General features: G+C 40.7%; 2 protein-coding genes across 11 annotated transcripts in view; one reads left to right on the top strand and one right to left on the bottom strand.

The window, feature by feature from the left end:
• KDELR1 (KDEL endoplasmic reticulum protein retention receptor 1) overlaps window positions 1-3011 on the top strand; it is a 127929-nt gene extending 124918 nt beyond the window's left edge. For all 7 annotated transcript variants that reach the window (XM_083411688.1, XM_083411689.1, XM_083411683.1 and 4 more), the window contains one exon: window positions 158-3011. In XM_083411688.1, coding sequence (XP_083267814.1) covers window positions 158-192 — 35 coding nt within the window. In that variant the 3' untranslated portion in view covers window positions 193-3011. The remainder of the gene's footprint in view (window positions 1-157) is intronic.
• On the bottom strand, window positions 3012-25802 carry SYNGR4 (synaptogyrin 4). 4 transcript variants are annotated; one of them, XM_083411677.1, is made up of 5 exons: window positions 25651-25802; window positions 23649-23790; window positions 21936-22173; window positions 15749-15885; window positions 3012-3275 (listed from the first exon to the last, which is right to left on the bottom strand). In XM_083411677.1, exons 2-5 carry the CDS (start codon window positions 23742-23744, stop codon window positions 3057-3059), a joined length of 690 nt encoding a protein of 229 aa, XP_083267803.1. In that variant the 5' UTR covers window positions 23745-23790; window positions 25651-25802; the 3' UTR covers window positions 3012-3056. The 4 variants fall into 4 exon arrangements, with proteins under 4 accessions (XP_083267803.1, XP_083267802.1, XP_083267804.1 ...); XM_083411676.1 differs by having other exon boundaries at window positions 25639-25785; XM_083411678.1 differs by having other exon boundaries at window positions 25545-25661.
• Window positions 25803-25841: the final 39 nt, after the last annotated feature.

Raw genomic sequence — 25841 nt, 5'->3', positions numbered from 1 at the left:
ATTACTATTCCTGGTTGATGCACCTTTTTTCCTGAGAGGTTGCTGAAAATGTATTTTTGCCTTACCAGAGGTGGTTGTATTTTTGTACTTTCAACAGCTCTATAGCTATAGCAAGACAAAATTCTCATACTTTTTTTTCTCTCTTTTCTTTCTTCAGTTCTAAAAGGCAAGAAGTTGAGTTTGCCGGCATAGTTCACACTGAGCCCATGACAAAGATACTTTGGCCAAGAAGGATGAAGGGAATCCTTCACAGGAAGTTAAAAACAAAGTTTCTGGGTTTTTTTCTTTTTTTATTCTTACCAACGAAGTTAAGTCATCTGTTGATCTCTTCTTGCACCCTGAACTTTTACCTGAGTGTGATTTGGGTCAAAACAATGGATTGTCCTTCTGCTCAAGAGACTGATATAGAAGGGGTGAGGTGGGCAACAGCTTGGACTCCAAGCTTATAATGACTACTCCTGGTGATATATAGGTGGTAGGTTTCTCAAGGGCCCTTTTTATCATTGACCTCACTTTCTATACTCCTGACTCTCTTTTGGTAATGAACTGCCACAGGTAGGAAATATTTTTAAAACAACTACAACAACAACAACAAGTGGACATCTCCCTCCTCTCACATTGTGCTCATGTTTTGGGCTTTGGGTTGACCACAGCTATGAAGAAATCTGAGTGCCGTGGGTCTATCCAGATAAACAGGAGCACTTACAAATTTAATCTATTTTCTTTAGATACTGATTATTTTTCTCTATTTTTAAAAAATATTGCTGGCAAGAAAAGACCACCCTAATACATTCTTACACTTCTTCACTTTGAATATTATTTGATGGTTAATTCTTCATCTACTTTAAATAAAACAAACAACCATCATCCCAATTAATTAGTGCCTTTGTGGGAGGGATGGGAATTTAAATAAAAAGAAATCTGTTTTGTTGCCTGTTTGTATTGAAATCTTTGTGTTTCCCATTCCTGTACATTCATCCTCATTTCCCATACTATTCTCCTGTACAGTATTGCTGCTTTCTGTTAAAACAGTGGCTGCTTTCCCCCATCTCTTGAAGCTCTCTCTACTCATTGGCTTATATCAAACTAAGTTTTACCAGAATAGATTCATTGAAATTAATGGAAAAGACTAACTTCGATTAGTTCATTTCAGTGTGCCTACTCTAAATAAAGCTTAGTTGGATATAACCTACTGAGTTTAGTGGGGCTTTCTAAGTTAGCAGGCATACAATTGTAGCCTTAATATTTGTTATAATAAAACACATTTTCTGTAGTTGCCACTTTTCTCTGGTTCTCAAAAGACGCTGCTGTCTCAGCAAAATTACCTTTTATCTTAGCCAATCAAAATGTCATGTGTCTCCACATGACACTAAAAGGGGCCTTTGAGCCTCTCTAATGCTATTCTGGCCAGATGTAAATATTAATGTGAGATGGAATATGGAAGATAAATTGAAAGCATGCTCTAGTCAATTTAAGCTCTCAGTTTGCCTTGTAGACCGATTTACAGTGTGCTGATGCAAAAGTAAATCTTGCCAAGTTCAGCGGGGCTTACTCCCATGTATGAATATGTAAAGATTAGCGTCTTAAGCAAAAATGCTATAAATCTCATGTATGAAAACAGCTTGGAAAATAATTAGAATTACTGGCTTGCAAGTAATGGTATGAGAAGTTTTCTACTTTATTGGAAATGCTATGCAAACATGTCATGCATGTTGCTTGGAGGGAGCTCTTCTATCTCTGCAGATGAGGACATGCACCCACATGCAGATGGATTTTTACATATGGATGATTTCTCTTCTTGACTTGAGATATATGAAAAATTGCACTCATGCTGCAATCCTAAGCATACTTTACTGGAAGTAAGTCTTATTGAACTCAGTTGGAATTATTTCTGAGCAGACATTCACAGGAGTAAGATGGCATTTCCCCTTAAACTTCTTTCAGCATCAAAGGCAGAAAACTATTTCAAATAGAAGTAAAGCCTAAGAGTTGCCATAGTTTGAGTGACTAGTCATAGGGAAATGACTAGTAATCTTTTAAGTTCTATACTTTTAATATGATTATCCAGTAGCAGTCATTAGGTTTCTGTTTTGGTTATCATAAATAGCCAGTTGTTTTCCAGATATTTGTGATATTTAAGGAGCCGTTGCTTGCTACAGAAAGCTAGTAGCTACTTGAAACATTCAGTAGTCGTTACTAGGTAAATTTGAGTCTGTGGCAGCATACACATATAAGCTAATCATTTATATCTTTCACAGAATCACAGAGAAACTTTACTGGATTAGGTTCTATACTGATACAGCCTTCAGTGGCTAGCATCTATTTGATTACAGTAGCTAGCAAAAGTGCAACAATGGCTATGGAGATGACAGCTTCAGGATGTATCTGTCTAAAGCCTGGTTCAGGCTTAAAATTGTTCACACAAGTCCATATATTAACATTCACAAGGCTTAAACAAGTAGCGTTGAACCAGTACAATGGAGAAAGGACTGTATCTGAAGTGCTGCACACCAGCTGGGTGGCAGAGGGCAACTGTCACTCCAGTGCTTTCATTATTTCCTTGATTTCTTAAAGCTGGGACTGGCAGCCAGAATAGCTGCATTTTGCTATATCCAGTTGAGAAAAAAAATGTGTGGCAGTTGCACATGCAGATTGTCTCCCTTTTTTGTTCTCTTCCCTAGTTGTAATATCTTTGGTTTTTTATGACTGGAAAACAACACATGTGCACAGCTGCCATAGTAGTGCAGTTCATATAGAAGCAGCAGTGTGGAACTATTCTTACAGTTAATCCTGGCTTTAAAGGGCTAAAATTAACAGCTAGCGCTGCAGAAGCTGGGCAAGCCTAGACAACGGGAATGGTGAGTGGGTGAGCACCCATTTCTTTTGTGAAGCTGTGGCCCCATGTTCTTATTGTGCTTAGGAGGTGGTTGGTCTCCCTATTTTTCATGGTGCTCAACTTTAGCGGAAACAGATTTACACATATAAAATAAATGTTCATGTTTGGCAATAAATTCTCTTTCTATCCCCTTTTTATTTACTGTGAAATTAATAATTGCCTAGTCATCAGTATTCATTAATGTCAGCCGGTGGGGTACAGGAGTGGATGGGTAGGCGGCTACACCCACATTTTCAGGGTAACCCATATTGTTTGGAAGGCAAGTGCTAGTGGAAGATGAAAGGGTGGTCAATGCAACAGATCCTTCATCCAAGGTCCGCTTGTAAGGAACAGGTGGCTCAGCCTGCAGGTTTTTCAGAGCCACATAGGCCAGGTACACCTGTGGGAGAGAATAGGTGGTGGATCAGGCACTTGTATGCAACTGTGAAAATGGCACAAACTATTTAAAGAGCAAGTGAAGGGCAAAGGTTAGCGCCAGAAGATGTGGATTAAAACCACAGGACAGTCATGGACTTGAAATGTATTGGCCTTTAGACAGTAATTTGTGAGGACAATATGGTGCAAGACATTAAGTGGCCAACCAGTTGGGAACATTGACTGCAGCACTATCAAATTCAACATGTATGCAAAAAGACAATTGCCAGAAATGTCCAGCAAAAGTAATATTTGACTTCAAAGAAGAAATGTCTTTAAAAGGAAGGTAAAAAGGAAGTTGAAGCAAAAGTCAAGAAAGTTTGACCTCTCCAAAGCACTTGGGAGTTTATACAAATCTTCAACAATAAAAGCTTGGCTCAAATGCATATACTACAAAAATACCAATAACTTCAAGAAGATGGTAGTGTGGTTAACAAACAGAATCATGAAAGCCATTAGCCACAGGAAAGCTTCCTTCTGAAGATGAAAGTGTTGCCAAATTGTGGAGAGCGAAAAGAAAGACAAACTAACAAATGCAAGTAGACAATAATTTGACGAACATGACCGAATATTGATCCCAACAATAGCAAATGCTTTACATACATCAGAAGCAGGAAACCAAGTACGGAGGCAGCTGAACCTCAGGATGGTGGGAGTTGGAGGTATGCTTCAGGAGGATAAGCAGCCGGTGAATGAATTTTTTGTATCTGGCTTGTCAGAAGAAATTCTATCCATCTAAAATATCTTTAAAAATCAAATGTAGAAGTACTGATTTTGTAACTGGTCCTTAAGATTGGCTTCCATACTGGAGGATTGGAAATTGGCTAGTTTAACACCATTTTTTTTATTTTAAAAAGGGGTCAGGGTGTGGGGGAGAGGGAATCTGGGAAATTAAACGGTTAATATGTTTTGGGGGAATTGCTGGAAAGCATTATTAAAGATAAAATTATCAAGCATATTGAATAACAAGTTGAAGAGTCAATATGATTTCTGCAAAGGTAAGTCCTATCTCACTGATCTTTTGGAGTTCTTTGTGCCAACAAGAAAATATTTATGGGGATTCCAGTGCTCATTGTATACTTGGATTTTCAGGTTTTAAGAAGTTCTTCACTGAAAGCTCCAGAGTAAACTTAGCAATCAGGGGACTTGTTCAGTTATGAATTAGTAACTAGTTAAGGAACAGGAAATAGGATAGGAATAAATAGACAGGTCTCACAGAGAGATGTAGAAAGCCCCCAGTATTGAGACCAGTACTTTTTAACTTGTGTATAAATAACCTGGAGATAGAGGTGAACAGCAAAGTAGTCAAGTTTGTGGATGACACCAAATTACTCAATGATAAAAACAGAGATCCAAAAAGCATTCTCCACACCTGGTGACGGCATCAGAATGGCAAGCACAGTTCAATGCAAGCAGCTATAAAGTGATTCACATTCAAGCAAAAAAACTGAATATAAACTGGCAATGACTTACCAGGAAAGACATATTGGGGTCATGATGATAGCTCAAAACTACCCTTTTCCTGAACCAAACAGCCTTAAAAAGGTAACCTTTATTCCTGAGGGAGTTGCTGCAACTTTAGGACCCCCTAATCATTCCCCCTTCCCCCTTTTCTAGCTTTACAATATCCTTTTTGAGATGTGGTAACTAGAAATCTACACAATATTCCAGCTAGGGAAAAGGTGGTACATGCTAGGAATCATTAGGAAAGGGATAAAACACCTCCCTACTAATATTTTAATGCTACACTTGAATATTGTGTGCATTTCTGGTCATTGCATCTCAAAAAGTATATCCATCATCAAACCTTTTATTGGCATCACATACAAAATCCGTAACATAAAAAGTGTATTGTAGAGTTGGAAAAGTGCAAGAGAAGGCATGAGAGAAGTGTATAAAATTATGCATGGTGTGAAGAAAGTTGTTTGAGATAAGTTTTAAATCGTTTTTATACTAGTATCTGAGGTCACCTGATTAAGCTGAATTGTTCAGGATAGAGCAAAGTTCATACAGTGCATAAACTCTGGAATTTGTTACCACAAGATGTGATGGCTTCTAAATTAATGTCTTTAAAATGAGATTACAGAAATTCATATTGTTGACCACTGCAGGAAATGGGATCCTGGGTTAGATAAGTCATTTATCTGATCCAGCAGAGTGCTTCTTATATTCTCAGGGAACTGGCAAGCGGGTTTTGGGAGAAGAAGGAAGCTTGGAAGGGATGTGTGTGCCTTGAGGAAGTAAACAGTTGAGGGAGGCAAATATCAGAATACAAAATGGTATTCTAGTACAGTGTTTGTGTTAGGTAAGCAAGAGAACAGCTGTACTATTTTGCTTCTCAATAAGCATACAGTATTAGAATTTTGGGGGAAGGACTGGGACTTCTGGAGCAGAATCATGGCTGATTAGACGTCTCCTGTCAAAACTCCATCAACAGTGATAATTAGATGGTGATTAATGAAAGCCATTGGGGGAACAGAGATAACTGATTAATTTCCAATGCTATGGAAGGGCTGCTGTCTCGTCATGGGACCAAGGAACCTGGACAGGTAAGTGACCAGGGAGTGGAAGAATCAAAATCTTGCCCAAACACCACTTAATAACCTTAGGGATCAGTCCCAAGGGCAAACCTCCCTTCCTTCAATTACTTCTGAAACACCAATAAATTATGACAAGTTTTCTGCTTGCTGGTTAAATGGTTAAAAGGCACATCTGAAATAAGACCCTACTGCTGGCTTAAGAAGAGGCAGCACTAGAGGGCTGAAAATAAAATAGAAGCAAATAACTATGAATCATTGTCTCAATATATGGCCACAGCAAATAGATTCTTGAGGGAATAAAGATCGACGATTTATTGTTTTTCAGTATTGGAGGTAAAGTTACGTTGGACTGGAGGAAGACTTATTGTTGACTTTTATCTGTAATAGTAATTGGAGAACCTCTTTTAGACATTTTGTGTGGAAGAAGAAATCAATGCATTCCAGATGCCCGAAGACTGTGAAAACATCGCCTAGTAGAAGGAGGAACAGTTAGATACCAGCCTGGAGTAAACATTTTGAGTACTTTGAATGACTCTTATACATACAACTGACAGTTGGATTTCTTTATCTTTTTGTTACTTTTTCTTAGGGTTTTCATATGTCCTCTTTTTCATGTAAAGTGAGAGTCATCATAGCGATCCATAGTTAAAAGTAGAAGTTGGCAAATGTGTCCTCTTTTTTACTTTTCAGAATATGGCAACCCAATTATTTGCTTTGCTTTTGTGCTTTTGCTTCTTGTTGTCTACTCTGGGTTAAGGAGGGGATTGCAAGCAGATGACGGTGATGGATTGTTGGTGAAGACCCTGTGTGAAAAGGCAGGGAAGGGAAGATCTCCCAGGGTGGAAGGCTGGGAGAAGAGAGGGAAACCAGGTGAGAGCTGGGAGGGTTTACCTCTTTCTGTGTTGAACAAGAGTTAAGATCTACCTGTGAGAGAGGACTTTGCATTCTTCTGTTTCTTTAGGCTTGTTTTTTAATGTAGTGTATTACAGTAAGTATTAATAAAATCTTTTGCAAAAAACCCCGAAGCATTTCTTCTGGGAATTTTGACAAACAATTTCCCTAAAGATAAAATAAGACTATTTCTCTATGCTACATCAGCAGCAAGAGTATTGGTGGCTAAATATTGGAAGGAGGAACCCATACCCATCAAAGAGGAATGGTTGTGTAAGCTGAGCAAGCACTTGGAACTCGCAAAGCTGAACGATATAATAAGAGACAAGTCAAATAACACAGTTAAGAAAGAATTGTTGTTGTTGTTGTTTAGTCGTTCAGTCGTGTCCGACTCTTCGTGACCCCATGGACCAGAGCACGCCAGGCACTCCTGTCTTCCACTGCCACCCGCAGTTTGGTCAGATTCATGTTTGTAGCTTCGAGAACACTGTCTAACCATCTCGTCCTCTGTCCCCTTCTCCTTGTGCCCTCCATCTTTCCCAACATCAGGGTCTTTTCCAGTGAGTCTTCTCTTCTCATGAGGTGGCCAAAGTATTGGAGCCTCAGCTTCACGATCTGTCCTTCCAGTGAGCACTCAGGGCTGATTTCCTTAAGAATGGATGCGTTTGATCTTCTTGCAGTCCATGGGACTCTCAAGAGTCTCCTCCAGCACCATAATTCAAAAGCGTCAATTCTTCGGCGATCAGCCTTCTTTATGGTCCTGCTCTCACTTCCATACATCACTACTGGGAAAACCATAGCTTTTACTATACGGACCTTTGTTGGCAAGGTGATGTCTCTACTTTTTAAAATGCTGTCTAGGTTTGTCATTGCTTTCCTCCAAGAAGCAGGCGTCTCTTAATTTCGTGGCTGCTGTCACCATCTGCAGTGATCATGGAGCCCAAGAAAGTAAAATCTCTCACTGCCTCCATTTCCTCCCCTTCTATTTGCCAGGAGGTGATGGGACCAGTGGCCATGATCTTCGTTTTTTTGATGTTGAGCTTCAGACCATATTTTGCGCTCTCCTCTTTCACCCTCAATAAAAGGTTTTTTAATTCCTCCTCACTTTCTGCCATCAAGGTTGTGTCATCTGCATATCTGAGGTTGTTGATATTTCTTCCAGCAATCTTAATTCCGGCTAGGGATTCATCCAGCCCAGCCTTTCGCATGATGAATTCTGCATATAAGTTAAATAAGCAGGGAGACAAAATACCGCCTTGTCGTACTCCTTGCCCAATTTTGAACCAATCAGTTGTTCCATATCCAGTTCTAACTGTAGCTTCTTGTCCCACATAGAGATTTCTCAGGAGACAGATGAGGTGATCAGGCACTCCCATTTCTTTAAGAACTTGCCATAGTTTGCTGTGGTCGACACAGTCAAAGGCTTTTGCATAGTCAATGAAGCAGAAGTAGATGTCTTTCTGGAACTCTCTAGCTTTCTCCATAATCCAGCGCATGTTTGCAATTTGGTCTCTGGTTCCTCTGCCTCTTCTAAATCCAGCTTGCACTTCTGGGAGTTCTCGGTCCACATACTGCTTGAGCCTTCCTTGAAGAATTTTAAGCATAACCTTGCTAGCGTGTGAAATGAGTGCACTTGTGCGGTAGTTGGAGCATTCTTTAGCATTGCCCTTCTTTGGGATTGGGATGTAGACTGACCTTCTCCAATCCTCTGGCCAGTGCTGAGTTTTCCAAACTTGCTGGCGTATTGAGTGTAGCACCTTAACAGCATCATCTTTTAAAATTTTAAATAGTTCAGCTGGAATACCATCACTTCCACTGGCCTTGTTATTTGTAATGCTTTCCCTTCATGGATCACTGCCTTGCCGTGGCGAAGGGGCTTGAAGAATTCAGAGAAGCTATGAACTATGCCGAGCAGGGCACCCAAGATGAACAGGTCATAGTGGAGAGTTTTGACCAAACGTGATCCACCTGGAGCAGGAATCGGCAAGCCACTCCAGTATCCCTGCCAAGAAAACTCCATGGACAAAGACAACAGGCATATAAGAAAGAATGGGAGTACCTAAATAAGTATCTGATGAGTCAAGGTTCAGCAGTGAAGATCTGGTTGTGTCTAAAATAACCCTACAAAGGTAAAAAGCTCCCTGATACCAAGATGAGGGATGTATTGAAATACAGATAAGTTGGTTTTAATTAGGAATAATGAACTGTTGCGAGACTGACGGATGTCCAAAGAACAAAAGAATATGAAAAATGAAATACCTAAGAAGTGTTAGCTTCTTAGGAAAACAGACGATATGTAAGAGGTAACTGTTTAAAGTGTATGCATTTGGTTTGCAAAGTCTTAGTTTAATAATGAATGAATTAACGTTGTTCTATCTATGATATTTTTCTTATCTTCATTAAGATTTAATTGTATTAGTTTATGTAATTTATTTAAATTTCTGCTTTTCTTCTTTTGTTCTTTGCAACCTTTTAAAATCTTTTTTCTTTTCACGTTTAAAAGTTTTGATTTGTATGTATTTGCAATATAACTCAATAAAAAGTTAATAAAATCTTATAAAAATATGCAAGTTTGATTTTTCTTGGAAAACAAACAATATTTTAAAATGAAATTTTATATTTCCACTGTAAAAAGATTCAAAATGGGGTACTTTGTTTTCAGTGTTTTGGTAACTGTCCTTAAATCTACTGGTATTGTGATCACCTCTCCTCATTATTGATAAAAAAAACTGACTGCAAATCCTCCAGTTTCTCATTGCAGTTGTAAAATACAACTTTGGTCAAAGGTGTGCTTGCTGCAAATTCTACTTAGTGGGTTGCTACGGTTAGCAGAGGGAATTCAATTGCCCTATGCTTGACAGGGGGTCAGGTTAGACATTACCAATGGTCCCTGCTGGAGTTAAAATCTTTGTTAGCTGCTCAACCTTCCGGATCTAACAAACTCCAGCCGCAGGCTGGACTGGGTCTTGAATTGCTTGGGCTCATTCTGTGCCAGATTGTAAATGAAGGCCTGCTGCAACTGCTTCTATATGAAGGCTCCTCCTGATTAATTCTACAGCTTGTTGATGAGAAGTGTGAGTCACTCAGTTCCACAAGGAATGAAGGAATAAACATGCACCAAAGAGCTCGGTCCTGAGGCAGTTTTCTTCACTACTAAAATTGGTAGAAATGTATTGAGTCCTCAGGACTAAAGCAGAGTAGGCAAGAGCTTTCTTTTCTCTTTATGTGCTTTAAATACTAGGCACCCCCTAGGTAAACTATATTAGGCTTAGAGTATGGGCTGCCCTTAATTATGAACCAGCAACTTCAGATACCAGCAGCAAGGAACTGTTTCCTAATCAAAGTGACCCAAACTGTTCTACCTGCATCATAATTTTATGATGCAGGTATACTTGCTATAATTCTTTTGGAAGGATTAGTTGCCTATGATATTTCTCCTAATCTTCTAGGGCCACAAATACCAAGTTTTCTAGATCCACGTTTTTGGAGGACCCCTAGAGAATACTTCTCAGTGACTTCAACATCCAAGCAAAGGCTACTGTTGAGCTGGCATGGGACTTCGTGGCCTCAACCATGGGGCTGTTTCAAATGATCATTGGTCCAATATACTGGACAGGACGCACCCTTGATGTTGTCTTTCCCCCATGTGATTTGAGGGATGTTCTGAAGGTAGGAGGGGGTGCAGTGCACTCCCTTGCCATGGTTCATAGAATCATAGAGTTGGAAGAGACCACAAGGGCCATCGAGTCCAACCCCCTGCCAAGCAGGAAACACCATCAGAGATCTCCTGATGGTTGAACCATTATTTGGTGAAGCTGGACTGGTAGCAGCAATTTCCCCCTGTAAGGGTAGTGGGTCCATTCAGATGGCCCATTCTCAGATAATGATGAACATTGGTTGGGGCAGAGGGTTTCTGTTTAGAGATTTGGAAGAGAGATCCATACTGTCTTGTAGCAGAGTGAACACAATGGCAATTGCTCAAAGCAATTAAAACTTGGTTACCGGTATATTTGAAAGATGCAGGCTTTATAAATCCATTTTTAGAGAGATTCTGTTCACTTGGTTTTTCTTGCAACTGGGAACCATGGGTCACATAGCTTCTTGCTTGTTCCAGAAAGCAGAAAGAGAAAGTTGAGGAAAGGAATGGGGCTAAGCTCAACCCGTACTGGCAACTTGAGCTCAGGTTAACCCTTTCATGAACGCAATTGTGAGTCAATAAGTGTCTATTACAATAATTCTTCTTCTTTAACAAGCACACACATACTTCAGAGCAAGGAACCGGCAAATGGCATTAAGGTAGCACCTTGCTCATGCAACACTGTTAATTGTGAAAACTGCATTCTGCAGAAAAGTTGCAAACCAAGTTTTCTCCCATGCACTGAGACACATTTGTGTGCTTGAGATTATATAAGGTGATGTGTGTGGCCCATTGCATATCCCTTCACACATACAGGGGAATCCCTACTTATGCAGGGTTCTATTCCTTGTCCATAAATCAAGAAATATTAACAGCAGCATTTTTGGTTTTCCAAAAGATTTGGCATTTGTAAGTTATCTGCCAAGTAAAGGAATGACAGTGATCCACCTTTATTAAATCCATAGATACAGCTATCTCAGACAACAAATCAAATCCTAAGACAAGTCTTGGTATAACCAGATGGGCTGCATTTAACATTAAAAATCATAATCAAATTGTGGCCAATAGTGTTCCCTTCAAATACAGAAGATAATGCCCATTTAAATGCCTGCATTCTTTAGCAATTGAACAACCAACAATGCAGTGGATGGGATGAAAGATGTAGCTTTGTAGTAGACTTGGGCCTGGAGTTTAACAAACCATGATTGAATCAAGAAACATAGCCCGCTTGCCTGGGACTATTCAAAGAAAGGCAGCTTCAGATCTGATATGGTTTGCTATGGCTGACACCCGCAAAAGGGGCAGATGCCACCTCTGTGATTGAAGTAATGACAGAAAATTGCAGAAATCATGTGCTTCATGATTTTATCTAGACCATGCAGTTGTAAAATGTGGTAAATATATAAGTTGTGTGAGCTACAGTTGCACCTTCTGCAAAATTTGTTGTTGCAGATAATTAACAACTCATTATTGCAGTATTGTATTATACTAACATAACTGTATGCTAATGGAACATTTAAAAAACCAACAACAGTGGGGTCAAATAGACCACACACACTCCTTTCTTGTAGGTATTATTTGCTCATAAACATACATTACCAGGCACTGTACACTGAAGTTCATTCTTGATCCTGATTTTTTAAAACTATATTACTTATTTGAAAAATGAAGGTTTTCAATGAAAATTTTATTTATTTATTTTTTACTTGAAAGTGGTGCCATGCTTAATGCTATTCCAAGGCATTTTAATTTTATGGCCAATTTATGGTGCATTTAACCCCAAAGCTGGATTGAAACAGTAAATCTTGCTATCAAGAGTTAAAAGAAAATGGTGCTACTGCTGCTGTGGCTATAATTCACCAGCTAGTCTAGCCATATTCAGCAGTGGGTTTCTATTAGCAACACTTGTAATTAAGTACTCCATCTCTAACCATATGATTCTGAAGGAGGAAATGTCAGGAAAGATTAGCTTCTTTACATTGCCTTGGCGGCCAGTGGCAGAAGCTTGGAACTTTCTGACCTGCATAATCCTAATATTTTTTTGCTTCAAGATTTTTTTCTTGGATTAACTTTGCTAACAATCTCTTTGTCTTGTTTCTTCCATTTGCTAGTCCAGTCAATAATCTGCTAATCTGAATTGCCTACTGTATGGTTCTAAAAATGTCAATGTTACCAAAAGCTGACGTTAGACCAACACTCTTTTTTCTCTCATTTCCTGGGAATGATTTGAAATGTTCTTCTGCCACCGTAAATCAATTTGGCAACCATTCTAAGGCACAAACTCTAAACTGAGTGCATTTAAGCAGTAATACAGCACTAGTTTGCATTAATGCAGCTTTAGTATACCTGTATATGCTTAAAGGGATTAGGCCTTGCACTCCAGGAAGTACTATGTACAACATTCTCACACATTTTACACTGCCATATGTCAAATGCCATATGCCAAACACTAAGGGACGCGGGTGGCACTGTGGGTTAAACCACAGAGCCTAGGGTTATCTGATCAGGTCAGCTGTTCGAATCCCCGTGATGGGATGAGCTCCCGTTGCTCGGTCCCTGCTCCTGCCAATCTAGCAGTTCAAAACCACGTCAAAGTGCAAGTAGATAAATAGGTACCTCTCCGGTGGGAAGGTAAACTGCGTTTCCGTGCGCTGCTCTGGTTCGCCAGAAGCAGCTTAGTCATGCTGGCCACATGACCCGGAAGCTGTACGCCGGCTCCCTCAGCCAATAAAGCGTGATGAGCGCCACAACCCGAGTTGGCCACGACTAGACTTAATGGTCAGGGGTCCCCTTCACCTTTACCTTTACCTTATGCCAAACACACCAGCAACCACTGCAGAGAACACCTTTGGACGACAGACACACCTGTCTCAGAGAAGCACTTCTGCTGCCAAGGACCCACAACTGGAGGCTGCAATTATCAAAAGACAACTGGCCTGGCCTAGGCCTGACTCTGCCCTGAGCTCACTTTCTCAGTATTAACTGAACTTTGACTAGCCACCTACCTTTCCTCCCCAGAAAGGACTTGTATGTCTTGTTATATGCCACTTCATGCCAACTAAAATGTAGCTTCACTGCCTGTTTCTCGATTCATAATCAAACACTCTCTGATTTAAAAAATTGTGTGTACATGCTAAAGAGAATTAGGCTTATCATCATCAATCAATGATTTGATTATATCAAATAATATGAATTCCATGTTTGTTCTCATTTTCTGCCTCTCCCTTTTTCCCCTCTCAGCCACCGCCCCCATTGGCGGTGCAACAACAACAACACCGAATGTATGGGAATCCTTTGCAAAGACCCTCAATGTTTCTTCCTTTTGTTTATCACAGCAGGTATCCGTGGGTGAAATTCTTGGCTCTTGCCTTATCCCTGTGTGCCATGACCCATCTGATATACAAAATGACACCTGGTTTTACACAACCCTACCTCAAAACGACTCCCTGCGTACTCTTGGCTACTCAGGTTATCATAATTGGGGTAACCAGGTGCGCAAGCGCCCCACCATGGCCGTGGACCTGTTAACCCCGTACGTTGCGACATATAACATGACATGCGCACGTATGGTGAACTGCACTAAGAATAACTGTGTAAGAATGAGCAAGGATAACTTTAACTGCTCTTCTTATGTAAATATTTCCTATGTATATAAATACACTGAGTTGCCTGCAGGATGGTTCTGGTCCTGCCCAGGTTATACATTCAATTACATTCCAGCAAACATTACCCATGGAACTCCCTGCTGCTTGAGTCGGTTGTCCATCATTTTACCAAAGAAACAACATCTATCCCGCTCTAGACATCGCCGCTCTGTTGAATTGACTAATGATTGTGATGATTCTGTTTCTCTTCCCAGCAGATCTGAATATATTTCTCTAGCCGTATCCCTTCTAGGTGTTCCAGGCTTGGCGGTACGGAACAGCCAGAACATTAATGCACTGGCCTGTTCTGCAGCGAAAATTATTAATTTCACCTCAAACGCTCTCCACCTGCTAAATACAGAACAGAGCGAGATACAACACGGCCTATTGCAAAATCGCGCCGCTATCGACTATCTCCTGATGCTTCATCATTATGGCTGTGAACAAGTGGATGCGATGTGCTGTTTCAATATTTCTGACAATTCTAAGGCCGTCAGAAATCAAATCTCTCACCTGCAAAACCTCACTCATCACATTAAACAGGACGTTGGATTCTCCAGCCTCTGGGATTCACTCACCCAGTGGCTCACCAACTGGCTGCCGAACTTAGACTGGCTTCGCAAACTCTTTCAATACACTATTGTTATTATATGCATTTTAATTTTGTTATGCTGCTTCATTCAATGCATTCCTAGTCTCATACGTCTCTGCACTCAACTCTTCTCCCCCCCTCTACCTCCGCAAAAACTCATTGCCGCCCACTTTACTAAGTGGCAACAACAACCGTAGCTCTTGGAGGTAAATAGAAGCAAACTTATTTTGGGCAGGCGTCGGCAAACCACGTATCCCGAAATATTTTTGTTTTTTTCTATCTTACCTCCACTAGTGAAACAAATCCTTCTATATAATAAAAGAAAGGGGGAGATGTAGAGTGGGTTTCCTGGATCCCTGTGTATGCCTGAAACGGGATGCTTTCCCCCCCCCCTTTAGATGGTCTGTGTCTGCCTGTTCCCTGGTATATCTCAGAGACACTGCGTAAGTGAAAAGTGCCTTACTTTGTGCCTTCTGTGCCCGTCCCTGGCACGGAAAGATCCCTAAGCTTAGCTGATGTCATGACCCCCTAATCTAACTATAAACTTCCCATGTTTATTACCACAGACTAGAAGAATGTTAAGTGCACTCTGTATAATCCCTGCGTAAGACACCCTATCTATCTTAGGTAGTTATCTCTGGTTGTGATGTTCTGTGCTCTCTCTCTCTGATGCGTATGTTCTATGTATGTAATATGTTCAATGCCTGAACGTTGTACCCACGTTGTTCACGCTGCTCGCTGCATCCAATCAGCAGCCACCATATATGGTGCTATTGAGCCCAATATACAATAAAAGGGACACTCATAGCCTCCTGCTACGAGATGCCTCCCGGATATGATATCCCACCACGTCGTCTGTCGTTTATTCAACCCAACAATACGACATTTCGGGGGGGGGGGGAAATAACATTCACTATATAAAAGGAAAAATAGTGCCCCTTATGGCATCACACTCTTCTCCTTAAATAACTAGGGTATGTGCCACCTGCTTCTTGGAAGGGATCAACTTTGGCTTTAATAAGATGGGTTTGCCTTTTCTATTGACACTCTGCAGGGAGGGACCCCTCTTATGTGGCTGACTCAGCAGGCTTTCTCGTTACTCTGAAATAAAAGGGGAGTACTTTACTGACTCACCCAGCATGGAACGGAGAGGACGGCAAAGGTGATGCTGGTTCGGGCAGCACCAGTTCCCAGCAGATAGTGGCTTGTCGATCTGATCCACTGATTGGCTAGGAAGCAGAACCCAACAAACCACAGGCATGTCCAGATAACTGAGGAGAAAATAAGAGGTTAGAATGTGATACAAACAGTTAAAAACTCAAATGAAGCTTCATTTTAGAGCAGGACTTTTTGTGCTAACTGGTGAATAAGATAATATAAGGTTCAGTAGCCTCTGGTGTTCACCGTACTGCTCTGTTCTTCCTAACTGATAAAAGTTCTTCTCTCTGGATATCTTTGCTGTAAAATATAGCAAATGTAGGGTTGCCACATTTTGAAGAGCAAAAAAAGAACACATTTGCCAACTTCTACTTTTAACTATGGCTCACTATGACGACTCTACTCATAAAAAAGAGGGCATATCCTGGAAAAAGAGGACATATGGCAACCCTGAGAAATGGGCAATGTAACCCCAATTTTAAAAAAAGGAATCCAGAGAGGACCAGGGAAATTACAGACTGGTTAGGCTAACGTTTTTTCCAGAAAAACTGGTAGAAAATATTATTAAAGATAGAAGCATATAAAAAAAACAAATGTTGCCCGAGAAGAACCAGCATGGCTTTCATAAATGTAAGTTCCCTCTAACCAACATTTTAGAGTTCTTTAAAAATGTCAATAAGCATATGGATAGAGATTATTTATGTCTTTATTTATGTAATTTCATAAAAATTATATATTGCTTGATTGTAAAACAAAAACAACACACAAAGCTGTTAACCTTTTGTTAAAGTCCCTCAACAAGTAAGCTTAGCAATAAGCAGACTGTAAGACCTGTTTGGATCAGTAGGAACATGACATGGAGAGCAGGAATAAATGGATAGTTCTATCATTGAAGGGATGTATAAAGTAGGGTCCCCAAAAAGTTATACTGGGACTGATGCTTTTCAACTTATTCATAAATGAACTGCAGTTAGAGGCTAGCAGTGAGGTGGCCCCATTTGCTGATGACACCCAAATGTTCAGAGTAGTAAGAGCAAAAATGGATTATAAGGAGCTCCAAAATAATCTCTCCAAATTCTGTGAATAGTATTGTAGTTAAAGTGTAGGGCTATGACCTGGGATAGCAGGGTTAAAATCCCTACTCAGCCATGAAGCTCACTGGGTAACCTTGGGCCGGTCACTGACTCTCAGCCTAACCTACCTCACAGGGTTGTTGTGAGGATGAAATGGGGAGGAGAGCCATGTTCACCAGTTTGAGCTCCCTGGAAGAAAAAGGTGGTATATAAATGTAATAAATAAAATAGTAACTAAATAAATATTACCATAGCAATTCAAAGTAAAGTAGTTTAAGTGATGCACACTGGGACAAAAAATCCTTACTTTACATAAAGATTTATGGAAACTGAATTGGTGGTGACTGGTAACTGACCAGGAAAGAGATCTTCAGAGTGATGATGAACAGCTCAATGAAAATGTCACCTCAGTGTTCAGTAGCTGTGAAAAGGGCACATTCCATGTCGGGGATCATTAGGAAAGGGATTGAAAATAAAATCATAAATATTATATGTAGTGCTGTGATACAAGTGTGACAACACTCTGAATATTATGCACAGTTCTGCTTGGTGCACTTCAAAAGGTATATTCCAGTGCTGGAAAAGCTTTGGGCAACCAAAACTATCATGAGGCTGGAAAAACTCTCCTATAAGGAAAAGTTACATTTTTGAGGCTGTTCAGTTTTAAAAAGGTATGGGGAACATGATAGGGATGTATAAAATTATGCATTATGTGAAGAAAGTGGATAGAGAGAAGTCCCCCACCCCATAATATCAGAACCTAAAGTCATCCAATGAAACTGAATGTAGGAAGATTCAGCAGGACAAACAAAACGAAGGTTTTTTTTTACATATCTCATAGTGTGCTTCACTACCACAAAGTGTAGCAATGGCCACCAATGGCTTTTGAAGAGGTTTAGACAAATTAATGACAAGTAAGACCTCTATCACGGGTGGCGCTGTGGGTTAAACCACAGAGCCTAGGACTTGCCGATCAGAAGGTCGGTGGTTCGAATCCCCACGACAGGGTGAGCTTCCGTTGTTTGGTCCTTGCTCCTGCCAACCTAGCAGTTCGAAACCACGTCAAAGTGCAAGTAGATAAATAGGTACCGCTCCGGCAGGAAGGTAAACGGCGTTTCCATGCGCTGCTCTGGTTCGCCAGAAGCGGCTTAGTCAGGCTGGCCACATGACCCGGAAGCTGTACGCCGGCTCCCTCGGCCAATAAAGCGAGATGAGCGCCGCAACCCCAGAGTCAGCCATGACTGGACCTAATGGTCAGGGGTCCCTTTATCTTTTAAGACCTCTATCAACGGCTATTAGCCATGGCAACTGAATTACCTGCATTATCAGGGGCAGCATGCCTCTGAATATCAGCTGCTGGAGAGCACAGCTGGACTCATATCCTGCTTGTGGGATTCCCATAGGCTGGCTACTGTGAGAACAGGGTGCTGGATTAGATGGGCCTTTTATTTGTTCCAGCTGGGCTCTTGTTACATTCCAAAATCTGACCAATCTCATAGTGAGAAATTGAGAAGATGGCTCTAAACTGCAGCAGCAGCAGCATTATAGCAGCTTCAGAACTAAGTCAGCAAAATCTAAATTTAATAAAAGCTCCTGCATTCATGGATAAACCAACTGCCTTCAGGGATCAGAAGGGCAATCATTCCCTAAAACAAACACTGCACAATTGACAGGTGTATTAAAAGGAGCTTTTGCCTTTGTAGCTGATGAACAATAAGGGAGAAAAGGAAAGCTGCCAGATTGCATCAGCTTTGTTTATGGTCCAGCCAGCCAAACATCCTATCTCAAATAAGACTTGTGCCAGATGTTTTAGAGGCAAGAGCCCCATAATAAGCAGGTGTGGGATAATCTGGCCTCTACTAATCTTTAATTATTAGAAATATGGCTTTAAACAGAGGCAAAAGAATGTATTGCTTTTCCTCACAAATTTGGTAGTATTATCTATTGCACTTCTGAGAAAATCACCGAAACATCTGACCTTTCTTTTACTGGATTTAATGTTTGCATAGTAAAATGTATTTCCTTTTGATGTGGTTTAACTATACTTTAAACTATACCTTTCCATTTCAGTGAACTCAACTTTATTCTTTGGTTCCAAGATAAAGAAACTATGCTAGATTTGTACAAGCACAGAACAACATATAGGGCAAAAGTAATTAATTTGACCAATATATTTTCTAGGGATAAAGAGGGCCTAAACTGAATACCCAGTGGGGTGGGAAGGCAATGTACTCAATAGCTTAATCTGACAGAAGGTGTGGAGATCTTTGACAGGCAGTACAGATGGAAGGCAAAAAAAACCAGATGAGATGGCTCAGTGGCATTTCTGGAGCTGTACTGAGCACTGATGAGTTGCCAAAAGCCAGGGCCTGAAAAATGTTTCATTCAGATATATAATGCCAACTCATTGCCCTACTTGAAGCACTCATTTTCTGTGATCATGCTTGTCCAATAAGTCTGACAGCAACAGATAAGACAGCATGTGGAAATGACAGCATTTTGTATGGAACTGGTATTTTCTTATTGTTTCCTTGTCTGTCTCCATGTTTTGTCTGTTGTCTTTTGTGAACTCCCCAGCACAGGGATTGGCTCATCAAGAAATGAAACAACAGGCAGAGGTACAAGAAGGCAATACAATACTCAATCAGTATAAAAGAAGGCAGTCAGCGTGCCCATCAGCAGCATGGATTCTTTCACATATTTTACAGGAACCTTTTGTAGTACAATAGCCACATTCCCTCATGGGCAACCTTTGGGACCAGTTGTGAGTGGGGACAAAGGCAAAAAGTGGCCAGAGTAACATATGCGACTCTTCCCTTGCCTTTGTACAATAGGCTACATTTCAACAACACACAAGTCAACTATTTACACATATACACGCCTCTCTACCCATCACCCAGGCAAGTGAAAAGCACTATAGGTTCATGGAAACGCACATTCCAGCCAGGCAAAAACACTTGAGGGTGCAGAACAGGGCCAGTGAGGGTTGTGGCCTGGATTTGGCTCCCTGGCCTTAGGTTTCCCACCCACTAAGACCATTTATTCATCCAGCTCAGGATTTCTACTAGCAGCTCTCTAGGGTTTCACAGTGATGTATGGAAGTGAGAAGTGAGAGCTGGACCATAAAGAAGGCTGATCGCCGAAGAATTGATGCTTTTGAATTATGGTGCTGGAGGAGACTCTTGCGAGTCCCATGGACTGCAAGAAGATCAAACCTATCCATTCTTAAGGAAATCAGCCCTGAGTGCTCATTGGAAGGAAAGATTGTGAAGCTGAGGCTCTAGTACTTTGGCCACCTCATGAGAAGAGAAGGCTCCCTGGAAAAGACCCTGATGTTGGGAAAGATGGAGGGCACAAGGAGAAGGGGACAACAGAGGACGAGATGGTTGGACAGTGTTCTCGAAGCTACCAGCATGAGTTTGACCAAACTGCGGGAGGCAGTGGAAGACAGAAGTGCCTAGCGTGCTCTGGTCCATGGGGTCACGAAGAGTCAGACACGACTAAACGACTAAACAACAGCAAGGGTTTCACAGAGCTACTCTTCCCCTTCCCTACCTAAATATGATGGCAGAGTACCTCAACGCCTCAATCTCCTGCACATATGGTTAAGCTTTGACATGCAATTCTGATAATTCTGTGTGGGAGTGGGGAAAGGTGGAAACCTGTGCAAAAAAATGCTGCTACGGTAAGGCACATATGTGAGAGACTGTTATTAAAGAGATGGGAAAAGGAGTATAAGACAACTGTGGTAGTGGGGTATTTTTAATGTGTTGTTTTAACATACTTTTTTGTGTGTTTCTGTCTATTTAGTTGTAAGTTGCTTTGAGTTGCATTTGGCATGAAAAACTGAGCAATAAATCCAGTTATTGTTGGATCTCCACTAGCACCTTGAGGAGACATAGCCATTTTTCCATGCTCTTGACAATCAGATAATACCGCTCCAACCTAGTTCTTGAAGACTGCAGAGCTTTAGCTTTCAGTATTCTGAGGTACCTTTTCTGAGCAGCTGGTTATTCATCACTGGTGATTAGCACTCCCTGCCAGAGGTTGCTTATAGATGAATTAGTTATTGATAATTCATCCTGATTTGTTTGCATAACATTTGTGGAGATGTTACACAAAGTCCGGTTTATTGAGCATTCATTTTGATTTGTTTGCAGGGAGGTTATAGTGCTATATCAAGCAACTGTTACCTCATATTTTCCAGTTTGTTTTCCCATCACTTCCATTAACCCAGAAAGTTTTGGATTTTTTTCAAAAGCAGGTTTACTGAATAAGAGTACAAAATCCACTTTACTTGCACAAACTGAATTTGTAGATATGCCAAGTGAATCCCACTGCAAAATAGCAACCATCTGGAAGTTCATCGTTGCAAAGCAGACAGGACTGTAAATGGTGGATCTCCTCTCACCAAACAAATAAGCTTGAAGGTATTTATATAGCCTTCTCTACCCAGAAAATGGAAGGAGTAACCCACCCATGGATAGCTTCTGTCTCTTACGGAAAATGTGTATGTACATATTGATACATACTACATATTGATAAAAGTGAATATAGAATAATTAGGATCTTAGGTTTCTTTTCTTTTCCTCCACACTAAGGAGGTCTTAGATGAGCCCCCTCCCTCTGCACTTTTAACAGCAAGGGGACCCTAAGCAGGGTCTCTGGAGCAGATTTCAATAACTGAATTGATTTATATAGGAAACAAGCTACAGTGCCTTCAGAATGGCATCTTATAATTACCGTAGGTCTGTCACTTTGGCTCCACCACCTTGGCCGTTGGGACAGATAAAGCAGAGTACCAAACACAATCAACTGGCAAAGAGCTGTAGTGGGATAAGTGGGAAAGCAACTGAGGCTGGTACATCGGGGAAACTGCTGGTTGGTTTGCTGAGACACAACAAGAAGTGGTGGTAGGAGGTATAGTAAATAATAGCTACAGTGGTGTAAACTAGTTTTGGGACACAACAGGGGTTAGAATACATGATTATGCTGGCTTTGCATCTGGTTGTGTCAGGGCTTCACCAATCTACTAATCACATATATCAAAACTCTATCCCATGGCTTTGGAAGAAAGGAAGTCAACTCACTGGAGAAGGTGACATCCAGGACAAGGATGGTATATTTGAATTTGTGAGTTGTAATGGAAGGTTCATAGACATCAAAACCCAAAAAGAGAAGACAGTGGAGAAAAGCGAGTATGCCAACTGTGATGCCGTAGCAGCAGGCTGTCCCATTATCATTCAAAACACAGTGTAGTTGGGAAGAATTTGTCAGGTTCTGATAACCTTCAGTCACCAAGGAGGCAAAGATAGTCAGGGATAAAACCTGGGAAGGGCGAAAGCAAGAAAGAGTTAAGTATGATTGTTGTTGAGATACCATATTATGTCTCATGTAAAACTCTTACGTATATTTGCAATCAACCCATCTTGTCTTTGTGTCCTCTCCAATAATCAAATCCCATAGTGTATGCATTGAGATGAAGATGAGTATGTCTAGTTCTCTGCTCTTCCTAACCATGGCCCACATATATCTCATGTGAAAGTCTCAGGTTCTTAGCAGACTTGGGCAGTTTTTGCTTACATTTTTGGAAAATAATCATGCTGTTCATATAAAGCATTTGAATTTTGAGACAAATCCAAAACATACTACACTGCCTAGATGCTAGGGGCTGGTTACTATTAAAAAAACCAAAATAGCAATGTAAGTAGTACCAACATCACTCTTACTAATAGCATGGAAAATATACAAAAGTCAGAGATTTGTATAAACTCCTTACACAAACCAAAACTATCATGGGGAACAAACATAGGCTTAGCCAAAGGGGCAGCTGCTCCCACTATCAAATAAAACAATAGAAATACTTAACTGACCAATCACGTCAGTTCTGCCCCCCAAAAAAGTCCTCCCCCCAAAAAAAACCTGACTACGCCCATGGGAACACAACTGGTACATAACTCTGGTTCATATAATGGAAATTGTGCTATAAATGAGGTTGATGGAAGAACATGGGCTACATTTGCATGGTTTAGTGCAACTTGAATGAGACTTAGCAAACCTGAGTGAAAAACCAGACTCCTGTACTCCCCCACAGCTGAGGAGAGAGCTGCCATGTTTAGCATCAGTTTCACTGAATCTTGGCTTAGTGTTGGGTACAAATAAGGAATTCTGATTTGAAACAAACCCCAGCTAGTTTAGTAAATCAGCTTCATAACCTATGGTTTGAAGTTAGCTTATTTATTGACCAGAGTGTGTTTGAAATCAGGACTCCTGGTTCATACCTCATGCTAAACTGAGATTCAATGAGACAGAAAATAATATCAGGAGCTCTCCTGCTCCTATCCAAGTGAGAGCTGTGAGACACTTGAGTTCAGTGCTTCATTCAAGCTTGCAGAAGATCGTCCATGTAGAGGCAATCTAGCCATGGGGTTAGGAAAAGCTGCCCTGCTTATAAAACCAGAGAACTGTATCTTAGTTGGTAACAAAAACTGTGTGCATCTTTTGTGTAGATGGATGGCGTGTGTGTGTGTGAGTGCAAGTTGGTGTTGGTGCATTTTACACTTGCACATTCCACAGGTATAGGGCAACCTTTGCATAAATGCTCCAGAAAGTGTCTGGTGAGGTCCAAACAATGCATGTTGTACTGGGACATGTTATTTGGAATTTCATAGTTTGTAATAGAAAAAAAAAAGAAAATAATTCTGGAGGGATTGTTTTGATTCAAAACCAAATCAATGTCTAAATATGATCCTGAATTTAGAAGTCATGGAACCAGTGTTTGATTTTGTTGTACTTTTTCTCACCCCTGCCAGGATCCGAGCAATGATCTGAGGTCTTATGATGAAGTGCACCAGGTCATGGTCTGAGAATTCCCGCAAAGTTGTGATCACTTTCCTCATTCTGTAGTTTCCTTTTTGTCACTAGAACAAAGCTGGATTTTGAGAGCTGTGGGAAACAAAAGTTGGGAAACATGAAATAGATTAGAAAAGAAGCATGAGGCAGGAAAACACTACTAAGTTTCTACCTACCAACACCTGAAAATTCAAAAGTAGTACAGTATATCAAGGCATCTTTTCCAGACCTACAAGGGTCTCGCCCAATCACCAAACTCTAAGGTGAGTATCTGACCACTGTCATTCCAAAAGCACTGTAAAGCCAATAAAATTAACTTAATTTTTTTCTTTACATTTGTTTAGATTAGAATTTAACAAGAAGCAAAGCAAATGTATAATCTTAACTGATATGTAGTTGACGTTTTGTAAAGATTAAATTGATTGGGTGGTTCAGTTCAGGCAGTGCTTCATTTGCTTTTTTAAAATCCCATAATATTGGTTGGAAAACTTTAATGAAGCAATAAGTAATAGTGCATTGGGATGAGACTGACCAAAATTTAATTTAATTGCCAATATATATATATTGCCCTGAAACTGCAGTAGTGAGAAATCTGCATTTTTATTTTTCAATGAGAACTATGGAGTTTTATTACAGATCTTGGGAAGCATTCACCTAACCAGGCCCTTAGCAGAAATTCTGTGCAAGAGCTTCCACTTGCACAACAGGGCTTTCCCTTCTCCTCTCCCCTCCACCCCCTAAAATTGGTTCTGGGGAAAGTTAGGGGGAACCCCCAGAACAACACACAGCAGAAGAACAGGGGGTGGATGTATTGCACAGATGGAATTGACGGGAAAAGCAAGACATTGAATTCCAACCTTTGATACTTGCTGTCTTTTGATTCCACAAGCATCATACGGCAATTCTTCTGAGATAATTACTCTTTAAATAATTGCCTAAATTATGGACAGGCTATGAACATTTTGGATTAGACCAATCTAGTATGTGCTCCAAGCCTAATGTACTGGAACTACCCATGCATTGTACAAGTATTATGGGCTTGAATAACATTTCTCCAAATTTACCCCAGTTATATTTTACAAAATGAATCTGAGCAAGCTTCTTGAAATTATTCAGTAAAATCATGGGCAATAGCTTATTGCACAGCACACCACACCATCATGAAGCCCCAGCAGCCCAACTAGAACTGATCAAAAATTGAACTTGTTTTGTATGGCAGACAAGTGTTCACCCATTTTCTGCCTTTGTTTCCTGCACATAATTAATGTATTGATTTTCCAAGCAAGTAAATGAAACTCTTGAGAATTGTTTTGACTTCTAACTTTCCTGTATTTTTAAACATTTTTTGCTTCACACATCTTATAAATACAGAACGAAACGTTGCACGGATACATTCCCTGACCCCCGCCATAAAGAGCATGCCTGCAGTTTATTTATCGCTGTTTCTCATCAAAATAGGTTTGGTGTGAACCTGGCTGTATCCTTTGACCTTTTTCCCTTCACCATTAACAAAATCAGAACTTATCCCATTCACCACAGTAGTGGGGCAAGTAACAAAGTGGCCTGTATTTTAAACGTTCATTGGTAAATATGAAACTCATTGAGGCTATTTTCATCAAAAGCAGGAGCCAGCAAGTGTAGTGCTTAATGAGTGTTGGGCTTAGATAAGGAGACATGGGCTCAAATCCCTGCTTGGCTATTAATCTCGCAGGATTGCTGTGCAAGAGTGCCTATCTTTCAACCTAAACTATTACCCAGGATTGGTGTGAGGAGATATTATAAAAGCCCAATTATGGCCCTTTCTGACAGGAATAAAAAAATATGCTCCTTGGCATCACGGGACTGACCACTTGAGCCTCCTCAAAAACTGATGAGGAACTCGCTGTATTACCACATCTCAGTTCCTCTTTTTTAAAAAAGAAAAATCCTTCATAAACCCACCTTCTTCCTCACCTCCCACCCCTTCAGAAACTCCCTTAGACTTGGAGGTTATTTTCCCGCCTTTGCGCCCCGCGCACGTAGGGTGGGGAAAGCAAATAGAGCGTGTGAGCGAACTCGAAGCCTGACTGGTTGGACAGCCGCCGCCTCAGCAAGGCAGTTGGAAAAGAACGGTTGGTATAGGGCGGGGCGCCAAAGGAGCGCCC

This window comes from Podarcis tiliguerta (assembly GCF_965153285.1).
Source record: "Podarcis tiliguerta genome assembly, chromosome: 13".
Taxonomy (NCBI): Eukaryota; Metazoa; Chordata; class Lepidosauria; order Squamata; family Lacertidae; genus Podarcis; species Podarcis tiliguerta.
This window is presented reverse-complemented; position numbering and strand designations above follow the sequence as displayed.